The sequence below is a fragment of the Littorina saxatilis genome, linkage group LG12 (genome assembly GCF_037325665.1).
Source record: "Littorina saxatilis isolate snail1 linkage group LG12, US_GU_Lsax_2.0, whole genome shotgun sequence".
NCBI classification, from domain to species: domain Eukaryota; kingdom Metazoa; phylum Mollusca; class Gastropoda; order Littorinimorpha; family Littorinidae; genus Littorina; species Littorina saxatilis.
The window spans coordinates 80588124-80601061 of NC_090256.1; the positions used below are offsets into that span (position 1 = coordinate 80588124).

The following is a 12938-nucleotide window of genomic DNA, read 5'->3' on the forward strand; positions in this document are numbered from 1 at the left end:
CCCCCCAAAAAAAAAAATTGTGCATTATTGACAGGAATATTGTTCATACACAGAAAAATTACGTCAACGACAAATTAGGGTTGACATTTATTCAATGCGAAATTCTAACCTCCACCAGTATAAACCCCTGATGAGCTAGGGAGGCCAGAGCATGATCAAGTAATCTAAGAGCGGAGGCCATTCATTCATATTTGAATGAAAAGGCTTAAAAAATTACACACAAAACATGGTCAAAACTGGACTGGGTTCAGTCTTCCCAATTTGTTTAAAAAAAAGTTGAAACGTAACTTTTCAAATGAACAGTGGCACAGAGCTGCCAACCCCCCCATCACGCAAAGGAGTAGCATCCAGAGCCATTTGGAGTAGCATTTCCAAAACAGGAGTAGCAAATGTGCACGACGCGCAAAACAGCCAAAGATCCAGACATGAGACTTATATTACTGAATCAGAATGACATTCATACTGATACAGTAACAATACACACTGCCAAGAACTCAAACTCAGATGTAGCCGTAGTACTTTTTCAGAGAATTTGGTACCGTGGCATGTGCTAGAACTTCGATTAAACTCACACACAAAACAAAACAAACAAAAAATCGTATTTTTTTACTGTTGATCGTAGCAGCGTAGCAAGAATCAAAATTGTAGCATGCTACGCCAAAATCGTAACAGTTGGCAGCTCGGTATACACTTCCAACAGTTGCTAATTTACTTCAGGGTACACATTTAAAAAAATATTTAAAAAAAAGCACCAACGAAAAAAACTTTTATGCATTATTGACAGGAATATTGTTCATACACAGAAAAATTACGTCAATGGCAAATTAGGGTTGACATTTATTCAATAAAACAAATGGCGCGAAATTCTAACCTCCACCAGTATAAACCCCTGATGAGCTAGGGAGGCCAGAGCATGATCAGGTAATCTAAGGGCGGAGGAGGCCATTCATTCATATTTGAATGAAAAGGCTTAAAAAATTACACACAGAACATGGTCAAAACTGGGCCGGGTTCAGTCTTCCCAATTTGTTTAAAAAGAAATTGAAACGTAACATTTCAAATGAACAGTGGCACAGAGCTGCCACCCCCCCCCCCCCCCCCCCCCCCCCCCCCCATCACTCAAAGGAGTAGCTTCCAGAGCCATTTGGAGTAGCATTTCCAAAACAGGAGGAGCAAATGTGCACGACGCGCTAAACAGCCAAAGATCCAGACATGAGACATATTACTGAATGACATTCATACTGATACAGTAACAATACTCACTGCCAAGAAGGAACATAGCGAAGATAATTAAACTCAAACTCAGATGTAGCCTTAGTACTTTTTCAGAGAATTTGGTACCGTGGCATGTGCTAGAACTTCGATTAAACTCGCACAGAAAGAAAGAAAAAAAAAATCTTATTTTTTACTGTTGATCGTAGCAGCGTAGCAAGAATCAAAATCGTAGCATGCTACGCCAAAATCGTAGCAGTTGGCAGCTCTGGTGGCATACACTACTAACAGTTGCTAATTTACTTCAGGGTACACATTTAAAAAAATTATTAAAAAAAGCACCAACGAAAAAACCTTTTATGCATTATTGAATATTGTTTATACACAGAAAAATTACGTCAATGGCAAATTAGGGTTGACATTTATTCAATAAAACAAATGGCGCGAAATTCTAACCTCCACCAGTATAAACCCCTGATGAACTGGAGGCCAGAGCATGATCAGGTAATCTAAGAGCGGAGGCCATTCATTCATATTTGAATGAAAAGGCTTAAAAAATTACACACAAAACATGGTCAAAACTGGACTACAAATCAGGATTGCAGCCAATTCTCGTTCTCACTTTTCATAATTTTCGCTTCTTTTGGATCATCCTATTTCGGAGGAAATCTTTCACATTTTTCTAAGTTCTGTGCCTAAGCACATCATGTTCTGCACGCATACATTTTTCTATTTCTTTTTTTCCAGGAAGTCTATTTCGTAGAAGAAGAAACTGGTAAAAATGTTTCTTCACAGCTTGTACCTCTTCTTCAGTCCAGGTTCTTCTCCCTGAAACAACAGATCACACAAAATAAAAATACACAACCTTTAAAAGGCTGAGGTGCACGTAACTTCAGATGTTTTAAGGCTTATCCGGCTATATCAGTGTCTAAAGACTAAGTGTTCTACCAACTGGCGCGATTCAAATACCTCCAGGTTCCAAGCAATTGATTATTGAACATCAGATCAAAATAACCTCAGAGATAGATGAGATTATTTTTAGAACAACTTGGTTCGAACAATGCGTCACAAAACAAATATTTTCTGGTGGGTGTTGTCTGTTGCATATAGAAAACCACCATTTTCTTTTATCTAAACTGTCTTTGAGCATTATTTTATTGTGATGAAAACATACAACTCAACCTTGTGTAAAAAGATTTAAACTTAAAGTGTACTCTTTTTTCAAACAATCTAGACACCAACGCAATGTCTGGTAACCCGGTAAATTCTGATGTCATCGTTTGTTTTCCGAACCTCACATGGAAGCACGAAATAATAATAATATAAACTGTTTTTTTTCTATGTGGAAGACTGCAGCCAATAGTTACTAAATCAGTTAACCTACACGTGTGTTGCTTTACTGATACATGTAAACAATATAAATTAGTTATTGCTCCTCAGGAAGCCCTGACAAACACTTGCAGGTTTTTTTTACAGTACATCACAAGTAAAAGCCACACACCTGAAGAATCAATTGATGCCTGCCTTGATCTTGATCTTGGGGCGTTCACTGTTTGCCGAGGCTTTGGAAGCTTCCGCGTCCCTGTCGCTACAAATAAATGAGAAGAAAAAGTTTGTGGAAAAAGTTCAAATTATATACAAAGAGACGGCTTGGTGCAAAATATCTTAAAGACAGCAAGTTTATCTATAACATCTTATCAAACTGCAAGTTTTAAACAGCCGTTTGCACACAGTGCAACAAATGACACAGCCACAGAAGGAAATGATAGTGTAAGGTGGTTGGTTTATTTATTTATTTTTCACGATTACATTTTAAAAATATTGTCTTCTTCAATTATGTATCGATGTTGTAAAAAGAATGACTTGCATGAGCAGCAAAACTTCTTCATTTTAATTTTTTTTGTGGGTTTGGAAGAATTTAGAAAGTTGGTCAAAGACAGCAAATCTACCTGTGCACTCAGACCTGCAGACTTGTTCATCGCTTCCAAGGTCATCGTCCGACTCCGGATCTGTTTGAACAAACGTCAAAATTATTAAACAGAGCATTCCACATTTCATCCGTAAAGCACTTTAATATCTTTCTCAGTGTGCATGTAACATTGACAAACTGATTCATATCCACAATTTTCCAATCTGTGGTGGAGATAGATATAAAACGTGAGTTAATGACACTGATGCGCTGTAAACTCATTTCCAAATTTCTTGTCGTGCACCAAAAGAAACAAACTTTCGGTACTGGTGCGCCACCATACCAGCAGTGCACTGTATCGGATGCCGGTAATCTGTTTTGCTTTGTGTTAGGACACCCCAGTCTACCGCCATGAACGTGAAGGTCAAGGTTAATATTTTTTATTATTATTATTACGAGTACTTATATAGCGCCTAACCTCTGGTCTCGGTGAGCTCTAAGCGCTTTACATTCTCATTCATCGGGCTGTCCTACCTGGGTAGGACTAGAGTCACGGCTACCAATTCTGGTGCACGATCAGTCATTACCCGATCCTTCCAGTCGGGCTTCATTCTTCCTCTTTCTCTCTCCATTTTTGACTCATTTGCTCAGCCCACATTCTCGCGGGTGTTTGCTGGGTGTGTTCGTGTAGCCGGTACTGACCTGGGCTTCAGCATCAGAATCGGGATCTTTTAAGTCCGTGCAAGGTGGAATGCGTGCGCCACAGACTAGGCCTCGGTTTAAACTCCCATCCGAACGAGTAGGGTTGTATGCCTCTTTCAAGTGCCTCATACCAGCTAGCATCAAGCCGTAAAGCGGACTCGAACCCACAGCTATCAGTTTCACTGGCATAGGAGACAGACGCATCGCTGTTGGAGACTGACAAAAGGCGTATGACACAACGTGGAAGCATGGTATTTTATCAGATCTTAAAACCTTAGGGTTTGATGGGAATCTTCCCATTTTTATTTCAAATTTTCTTGCCGAAAGGGAGTTTAAGGTCCGAGTAGGTTCTACTTTCTCCGATTCTTTTGAACAGGAGATGGGAGTTCCTCAAGGGAGTATTTTATCACCGTTACTTTTTAACATTAAAATCAATAACATCGTCAAACACGTCCAGTCTGGCATCGACAAATCTCTTTTTGTTGATGATTTTCAAATTTCTGCCAAGGGAAGAACACTAGCTGGGGTTGAACGGCAGCTTCAGCTGTGTATTTCCAAAATTCAAAAATGGGTTCAAGAGAACGGGTTCAAATTTTCCCTGGCTAAAACCGAATGTATTCATTCCACAGAAAAAAACATCAAGTTCTTTAGCCTGCTCTTTTTATAAACAACCATAAGATTAAAGTTTCTAAACAAGTCAAATTTCTTGGTCTGATTTTTGACAGCAACCTTACTTTTTTACCCCACATCAAATATTTAAGAACCAAATGTCAAAAGGGTCTCAACGTTCTCAAAGTTTTAAGTCACACGGATTGGGGGGCTGATAGAGCAACACTGTTTCGCCTGTATCGGTCTCTTGTCCGTCCACAGCTGGACTACGGTTGTATTGTTTATGGTTCTGCAAAGAGAAATGTCCTCAAGGCCTTAGATCCCATCCACCATCAGGGTCTGAGAGTTTGTTTGGGTGCTTTTCGCACAACACCAGTGGATAGTTTGTACGCCGAGTCGCGAGAACCTCCTTTGGAGATCCGCAGACTTCGGCTTTCCATGAACTACTACCTTCCGGAATGTTCCCCCGGACAAGATTTTTAACTTTTTAAAAGAGATCAAGATTTTTTACAAGATTTAAAGTACCAGAAGTGAAAATTATTAATTTTTAGAACCTTCTTTTACAGTGATAGATTTGAATGTAAATAGTCTGAAACGTAGAACTTGCCATATGAAGGGAAAAGAAAATAACTGCATCGGTCTCGAATAGCAGCTAGCATCTGCTGAAGAGACATTAAACCCCAAAAACCAACCAACCATGAACTACTACCTAAAGCTAAAGGCAAACCCCGAAAACCCTGCTCATGAATGTGTTGTTAATCCCATTCTGAAGGACAAAATTTTAACCAAACCTACTGAAATACCAACTTTCGGCATACGTATGCTTTCTGAATGTGAAAGGGCTGTTATAGATAGTGATTCTGTCTGTGACGATCCTTTGACAACAAACACTCCACCCTGGCAGTTGGAAAACCCAACCGTCAATTTTTCCCTAACTTCTTTCAAGAAGAATGAAACCTCGGACTCTGTCTTTAGGCAGCTGTTTCTTGAGCAGTGCTCAAAGTACACCGAGTATGAATATATTTTTACTGACAGCTCTCTCAAAGACGATTCAGCTGCTGCGGCAGCAGTTTTTAACAAGAAATTACATCAACCACTTCAACTCCGGCTCCCTAATGGTTCGTCGGTGTATTCGGCAGAATTTAGGGCCATTATCTTGGCATTAAAATTAATTTATCAATCCAGACATCAGTCTTTTTTGATTGTATCTGATTCGCTTTCAGCTCTTGAAGCGATATCCACCAGAAAGTTTACTCATCCTTTTTTAGTCGACATTCATACTAAACTTATTTCTGAAGGCAAGATTATCAATTTTATGTGGGCGCCCAGTCATATGGGCATACACGGCAACGAGGTTGCTGACAAGGCAGCAAAGGATGCTCTAGATTTGACGGTTCCTCGTCTCCCTGAGCAGTCTGTTCCTTTTACTGACTTGCGTAGGAAGACCCTTTGTTACAGCTTAAAACTCTGGCAAGACCGTTGGTCTGCCTGCACGGAAAACAAATTGTATAAAACTCTTCCTGACCTTTTAAAGCCACTTCCTTTAGTGGCTTCAAGTAGAAAAGAAGAAAGTGTTTTGGCCAGGTTACATACTGGTCACACTTATCTCACTCATGTTCATCTGCTTAAAAGAGAAGAGGCACCATGGTGCTACGCATGTGATACTGGTTTTACTGTGAGTCATTTTCTCACCGAGTGTGCTGATCTGTATGATCAACGAGAAAAGTATTTTGGCACCTCGAGCTTGAAAAGTATTTTTACAGAGGTCAGCTCTTCAGCTCTTTTTGGGTTTTTAAAGGAGTCTGGTCTTTATTTTAAGATTTGAATTTTAAAACAACCTAGTTTATTTGACATGTAGGGTTTTGCTTTGACTTTTTTGTTGCCTCCGGGTGACGTTACGGGTTGTATGTATTAGAAGTGTTTTAATCTAAAAATGTGCAATGATTAACTTGTGGGGTCCTGATTTGGCCTATTATGGTCCGCTGGACCCGAAAAGCAACAGCTAACTAACTAACTCATGATTAACTTGTGGGGTCCTGATTTGGCCTATTATGGTCCGCTGGACCCGAAAAGCAACAGCTAACTAACTATACATTTATTGCTACAATGGAGTTTTCATGGGTTTTTTTACCAAATCACACAAACAAACAAAAACAGCGAAATACATAGTAAAATGATTGTGATGCTGTTGTGCAGCTCACAGGGAGCTTTCTTTACTGTCTGCTGCAGAGACTGAATAAAGCACAACCAGCAGTGTGCTCAACAATCAAGTCTATAATTATAGTCAATCTGAATGCAAACACCGCTCAAAAAGAACAATGATCAATTCATTTTCTTCATGAATGCAATCATTACCAAGGGTTACACAGACTGGTCACAAATTTCAGGCTTTAACACACAATAATGCAAGGCAAATTTGGGATTTGTAAAAATCTTCTGCCTTCCGGACAAATTCCACAGCAAACTTCTCACTGTACTGCACAGGGACAATGATAATCCCTTTTGTTGTGTAAATCACACTCACTCAGACCATACACAAACAGCTGTGTTGGTATTTGGTGAAAGTACTGAGACCTTTCATTGAGACTCCAGCTCCCATTGTCTACGTTCAGCTCGCAACCTCTCTGCCTTGCGGCATCTTTGGGTGACAGCTCTCTTAGTGCATACGGACATTTGATTTCTATCAACTTCTCACTGTGACCAGTACAAGAGCATGATACAAGACCATCCACTGAGCATCCCAAGAAGGGTTTTCTATACTGGAAATCTGTAACCCTCTTTCACTGAGTGTAAAGTTTTTATGCTTTTTTTTCTCCACGCGACAATAGTGCTCTCTTGCTTTTTTGTCTTTCTTCCTTTCCCAAGCCAAAGCTGGAGTGTCAAAGTCTGTCCGTTTCCCCAGGATGTGATCTACTAATTTTGTACAGTCCGTGTCGGGCTTCCCACACAGGGTGGTGTGTCTAGAACAGGCGCGCTTCATGTCGGAGGCAGTCACACGGCCCTGCCTCATAACGTACCACAGCGGATTGTTATTCTGTCCGCGAGTTGCTTTCTCAATCCGCTGCAGCGTCTCTTGCTCTGAACGCAGAGCATCAACAACACAATCAAAGTCACGATCTATGTCGCCTTGTGAAGTGATATCCATGGTCCTTGCTGCAACAGAATGCTGCAGAAGCTGTTCATCTGCATCAGTGGTCTCACTTGGATCCTGGCTACTGTCAACCAAGCACTCTAGCACTGCAGCATCGGGCAGCTCCTGCGAGACAACAGAATACACAAATATAATTTATATTATATTTTTAATTGTTTAAAATAACTGTGGAACAAACAACAGTATAGTCACAAACCCTGCAGTACAAGTAATAACCATGTTCCAACCCTTCAACACCCCCCCCCCCACACACCCCCCAAAAAACCAGAAGCAAACAACATCAACATGCACTAATATTACAAAAGTTACAACTACTATTACTAAACAAGCCTTGTAACCAATTATAGTCAATTTTGTAGCATTAATAGTAATACGAGCAAAAGTGCTTCATAACAAAAGTCAAACCCCTTCTTTATCCTCTGTAAACGTCATGTGTCTCAGATTACCTCCCTTCACAGCCTAATTTACCCATTAGGCGTCATAGCCCTCAAACATGTTCTCAGATTTGATTTTAGACCCGTGGAATGCTGGGTAGGAAATTTCTACCTCAGTTTTAGAGAATGTTAAAAATAGCGATGGAAATCACCCTCGGTTTGGCTGACGTAACTTCGACCACGTTTAAAAACTGAAGCCCGTTTCATACTTTTGTGATGATGCACTTTTGTACGAGTGAATCCAATATGTTGTCTGCTTCGCCTGACAACATAACTAGAGATGCAACTGTACCTTGGAAAGTAATTCAGCAAACAAGGCTTCCTTCTCAGCAGTATGCACTCTGTCTTCATAAGCCCGTGGATCAAAGTTGTCTGCAGACGGAAGCTTACGAGAAACTCTGTTATCATACCTGCAAGTAAGGAAAATGAATGTGTACATGTATGCATTTACTTTCTTCACCTTCCTATATTATGCATACATAAAATACATGTGCACATGTTTAAGCTAACCAGTGTCTGTCCGCACACAGCTACCAGCCACGCTTTACAAAACCACAATGTGACTAAAACACAAAGGATGTTATTATTATATTAACCTACCTGGCTTTAATCTGGGGCAGCATGTTCAGCTTCTTCACAGGCAGTTTTGCGCCTCACCCAGACAGCAGGTCCATCTGTGACTGACTTCACCTCATGGTCTTCTATAGCATACAAAGCTGCCGGTACCTATAAAGGGCGAAAAGACAACTAAATACAATACAATACAATACAATACAATAATCTTTATTCATCTCTAAAAGAGAAATTACACGCTTGACTGTGTGTCTGCAAAATCAATCAACCAATCAATCAATCAACCATGCATGTAGCAACATTCACATCGCATACTCACATCATATCGCCACACGCAAACACTGTACCCACACACCTACTAAAACAAGCCTAAAAATAGAATCAATGGAAAGACAGCTAAAGACAACTAAAGACAGCTAAAGACAACTAAAGACGGCTAGAGACAGCTAAAAACAACTAAAGACGGCTAAAGACAACTAAAACAAGCTTTTTTAATCGAATTCAGAGTTGACAGACATGATAAAAAACAATTGTCTAAGAATGTTTCAAACAAGAAATTCCTCCGAGGTAGGAAAAACACCCCCGTCCTTACCATTCTCACTGCCACCAACTGAGAAGGCACTGCTAACAAGTGTGGTTAAAATAAGTTGATTGAGTGGACAAAGAGACAGGCGGAGAAAAAGACAAATCAATATAACTCTTTCTGTAACACCTACTGACCGCATTTTTTGTAAAAACCGTCTCATGTATATAATATAAAACATGCTCACCACGTGTGGATTAAATCAGAGAAAAAAAATTAAAGGACACTGTATATAAAATTATGTTCAATGGCAATGCATAGTACATACATCTACACTACCGATTGATATTTACCTGATGTCGGCTTTCTGCTTGGAATAGGGAAAACTGATAGAATTTGACACCTCAAACACCGCTCTAGTCGCGCAATCTGTCTCACAATAGTATCCACTATTTTTGTAGTCTCAGTCTCATCGAATGCAGAAAAGGAGTAGTCTCAGTCAGATAACGATAACTTTAAAATTCACGTCCCCAGATTTAACAAACTGTCAGTAAAAGTTTAATTGACAAAACCCCACAAAATGTTTCTTTACACAATCCAACAAAATGTGCATTTAAGTTACCAACTCTAACAAACTGTCTCTTGAAGTCACCAAATCCAACAAGTTGTCTGTTACAAGTCACAAAATATACAACAAATTGTCAAGAGCTTCCATACTGGCGTCATGTTTTACGGTTACAGGATAAAGAAAGGTGCGGTCAGGGTGACTGGTGCATGGTCACTGAAGTGAACAGCGGTAACGGCAACGTGCACAGAGTCATTGTCGATGTTGCTGTAGATGTGGTCCAGCAGTCCACCTTGGCGGTGCGTTGGGCTCTTGACGTGCTGGTGCAGCCCGTGATACGTCATGAGGTTTTTCAACTGGCTTGCATTTGTGCTGTTTGAGAGCATTGGTCTGTGTTGAAGTCCCCTGTCACGATTGTCGGCATGGCTTGCAGCGGTATCGTGTGGAGGAGGCGTTCCAGGGAAACGAGGAAGTTAGGATGGCTGATTCTTGGCCTCTTGTACACCACGCACAGGCACAGTCTTTTGGACGGGTCTGGTTTAAAGGTTACGAGCAAAGTAATGTGCTCCAAGTCCATGAGTGGTACTAGGACTTGTGTCATGAGCACCATATCGTTCTCCATGTACACCATCAGACCGCCTCTTCTTTTTCCGGGCACGGACTGGGGGTGGTCTTGCCTGATGGTGTGAAACCCGGGCATGTGCGTGGTGTCATCATGGGCAGTCAGCCATGTCTCCGCAATCCCTACAAAATGCATGGACGCGAGGTACCGGTTTGCCAGTAGACTCGCGCTGTGTGCATTGAGGGAGCAGATGTTCAGGAACGCCATCCGGAACTGGGTGTCGTTGGTAGTGGTCATGAGGGTCACTTCATCTCGGAAGCGAGCTGCCGTTGCCATTCGCTCCATTTCAGCCAAGGACTTTCTGTTGACAGCGATTGACGACGGCAGTGGGCCAACGAAATGGAGTCCGTCGAGGGTTCTGGTCCTGCTGATGGCAGTGTAGAACTGACCAGGTTGGAAACGCCCCTCGCAGCAGACCACTAACCTGTCTTCAGTTTTCCCCTGTTCTTTGTGGATGGTGACAGCCCAGGCCAAACACAGAGGGAATTGAGTGCGTTTACCTGTCACCTTGCTCTGTTTTCTGATTTGCACTTGGGCTTCTACTGCAGGAATTGGCGTTGATTCACGATCAGGGAGAATGGCGCGGTGGGTGGATCTGGTGTTGGCACCAACTCTGCTGTCGTTAAAACGCACCAGCACGTACTTGGGCTTGTACGAAGGACTGTCGTCCGGACGTGGCAGAAATCCAGTGATGATGCCTGCAGCGGAGTTGACGAGTTCATCACTGACGTCGATGTTTTTGGTCAACATCACCTTGGCGTCGACAGCAAGGGTTGTTTCTTTGGGCAGTCCACCGGCGTTTAAGTCAAAGGACGCGGAGTTTATTCTTCCTGTCTGTGTGTCTTTCGTCGAGTCTGACGCCTGCAGGATGAACACTGGACCAGGGAGCCGCTCAAGAAGTTTCTTGTTGTGCTCACCTACCTGTTGATTAATTGATTGGGTTTATTTATTTGACATTCATTTTTTAAACGACATGACAGAGAGAGAGAGAGAGAGAGAGAGAGAGAGGTTTTGTTGTAAAATGTTCTGAGAATTATAATTGTTTATGTTGCTGCGATGTACATAATTAATTTTATTGTCATATGAATGATACGTTTTATGCAATGAGAGCAAAAGCATATTTTTTTTTTAACTCCATTCAAAATTTTACTCTACCTTCTAATTGATTGTATAGTAACCGCGCTTGAGCTCACCTGTCTGTTGTAGGCAAAGACATGAGTGGTGTCGTCAGGAAAGGGCGGCTCATCAGAGTCAACCACTCGTGCTTGCAACAGTTCAACGTCATCAGGCGTTTGTTCTCCCTTTCGCACGCGATGTAGGAGTTTGGCAAAGACGGAGTTGTTGTCCTGGCGCATGATGGTGGTCAGTTCTGCCATCAAGAAATGTGCTTGCCACAGGGATCCATAAATGGCAGCAACCTCGTCTGACGGAGGAAGAAAGACCGCTCTTTGCGCCACAGGGGGTAGCTGAAGGAGATCCCCAACAGCCAGGACGGAGACGCCACCAAATGGTTCTGTGCAGCCTTTAATGTCACAGAGCCTCCTGTGGATTGTGAGGAGCATGTCCGCGCCAACCATTGAGATCTCATCGATGACGAGTATTTGAATAGCGCCCAACTTCTCTCTTACAGCTGTCAGTTTTTCGTTGGAGAGTCTGATATAGTCGTCGTACTGGCTTCCCCCAAGTGGCAGCAGGAATGCGCTGTGCAGTGTGTGGCCTGCGATGTTATAGGCGGCAGCTCCTGTTGGGGCGCTCACTAGGATCGGGACGTCCGCAGGGCTTTTGGCCAAGAATCTAAGACAGAATGTTGGACCATAAATGAGACACCTTAAAAAAGAAATCCTTTGCATGGTAATATTGTAAAAGAAAACACCAAGTATGCTATCCACAATTGTACATAACACTTTAAGGAAATGGTAGATCATTTGTGTCTCATATTTTAGTGACGCAACCCACATAGTGTGTAAAAATTACACCCCCTTTTTTTTTTCTTCAACATTTTTTATTCAGGAATGCATGAATTAATTGTCAAACAATTCAAGGTACATAAATATTTGACAAAACAACATAATACATAATTTATATGGCAGCTAATAATGCATTATATGGAGCCCATTTAAGGGTAAACTGATATTGTTTCATATGAATACTGTAAACATATTGGTCAATTTTATGTAGATAAGATAATTCTTTCAAAAATACACGTAAACATGGTCTGATGTTATTGATTCTACATTTATAAACAAAAAATTTAGCGTTCAAGAGTATGAAATCAAAGCCTTGATCTGTCTTTATGTTACTGTCAAAACCAAAAAGTATCAAGTTATCAGTAAGGTTTAGTCTAATACAGTTGTCACATTTCCTTTTTAGAAATTGTTCAAACTCAGCCCAAAAGGTTCTGACATGTTGGCACTTGCATAAGTAATGGTAAATCGAATCTTTTTCAACTTTGCAAAAATTACATAAATTACTATTAACAACTTTCATTTCCTTAAGGACTGAGTTTGTTACAAGTATTCGGTTATTTATTTTTATCTGAAACCACTTCAATTTTGTTTCTTGAATTTTCCTAGTAACGTTAAATATTTTTGGCCATTCAACTGGTGTTTGTGTTAGTATTTTTTTCCCAGTTTGTACA

At 41.1% G+C, this 12938-nt stretch overlaps 2 protein-coding genes across 2 annotated transcripts; both read right to left on the reverse strand.

Annotated features, from left to right (window-relative positions):
* Positions 1-6932: 6932 nt before the first annotated feature.
* On the reverse strand, positions 6933-8998 carry LOC138983357 (uncharacterized). The gene is made up of 3 exons (XM_070356753.1): positions 8618-8998; positions 8310-8427; positions 6933-7688 (listed from the first exon to the last, which is right to left on the reverse strand). The coding sequence occupies exons 1-3, from the start codon at positions 8638-8640 to the stop codon at positions 7116-7118; spliced, it is 714 nt and encodes a 237-aa protein (XP_070212854.1). The 5' UTR covers positions 8641-8998; the 3' UTR covers positions 6933-7115.
* Positions 8999-9118: 120 nt separating this feature from the next.
* Positions 9119-12185, reverse strand: LOC138983215 (ATP-dependent DNA helicase pif1-like). The gene is made up of 2 exons (XM_070356627.1): positions 11456-12185; positions 9119-11243 (listed from the first exon to the last, which is right to left on the reverse strand). Exons 1-2 carry the CDS (start codon positions 12148-12150, stop codon positions 10031-10033), a joined length of 1908 nt encoding a protein of 635 aa, XP_070212728.1. The 5' UTR covers positions 12151-12185; the 3' UTR covers positions 9119-10030.
* Positions 12186-12938: the final 753 nt, after the last annotated feature.

Excerpts from the sequence above, each read along its gene's own strand:
- LOC138983357 (XM_070356753.1), bottom strand. The coding sequence starts at position 8,640 with ATGCTGCCCCAGATTAAAGCCAG. Across the intron at positions 8,428-8,617 it reads CTGCCCCAGATTAAAGCCAG|GTATGATAACAGAGTTTCTC; the intron begins GTAGGTTAATAT and ends CCTTACTTGCAG. Across the intron at positions 7,689-8,309 it reads TTGCTGAATTACTTTCCAAG|GAGCTGCCCGATGCTGCAGT; the intron begins GTACAGTTGCAT and ends GTTGTCTCGCAG.
- LOC138983215 (XM_070356627.1), bottom strand. The coding sequence starts at position 12,150 with ATGCAAAGGATTTCTTTTTTAAGGTGTCTCATTTATGGTCCAACATTC. Across the intron at positions 11,244-11,455 it reads ACTATACAATCAATTAGAAG|AACCCAATCAATTAATCAAC; the intron begins GTAGAGTAAAAT and ends GTCAAATAAATA.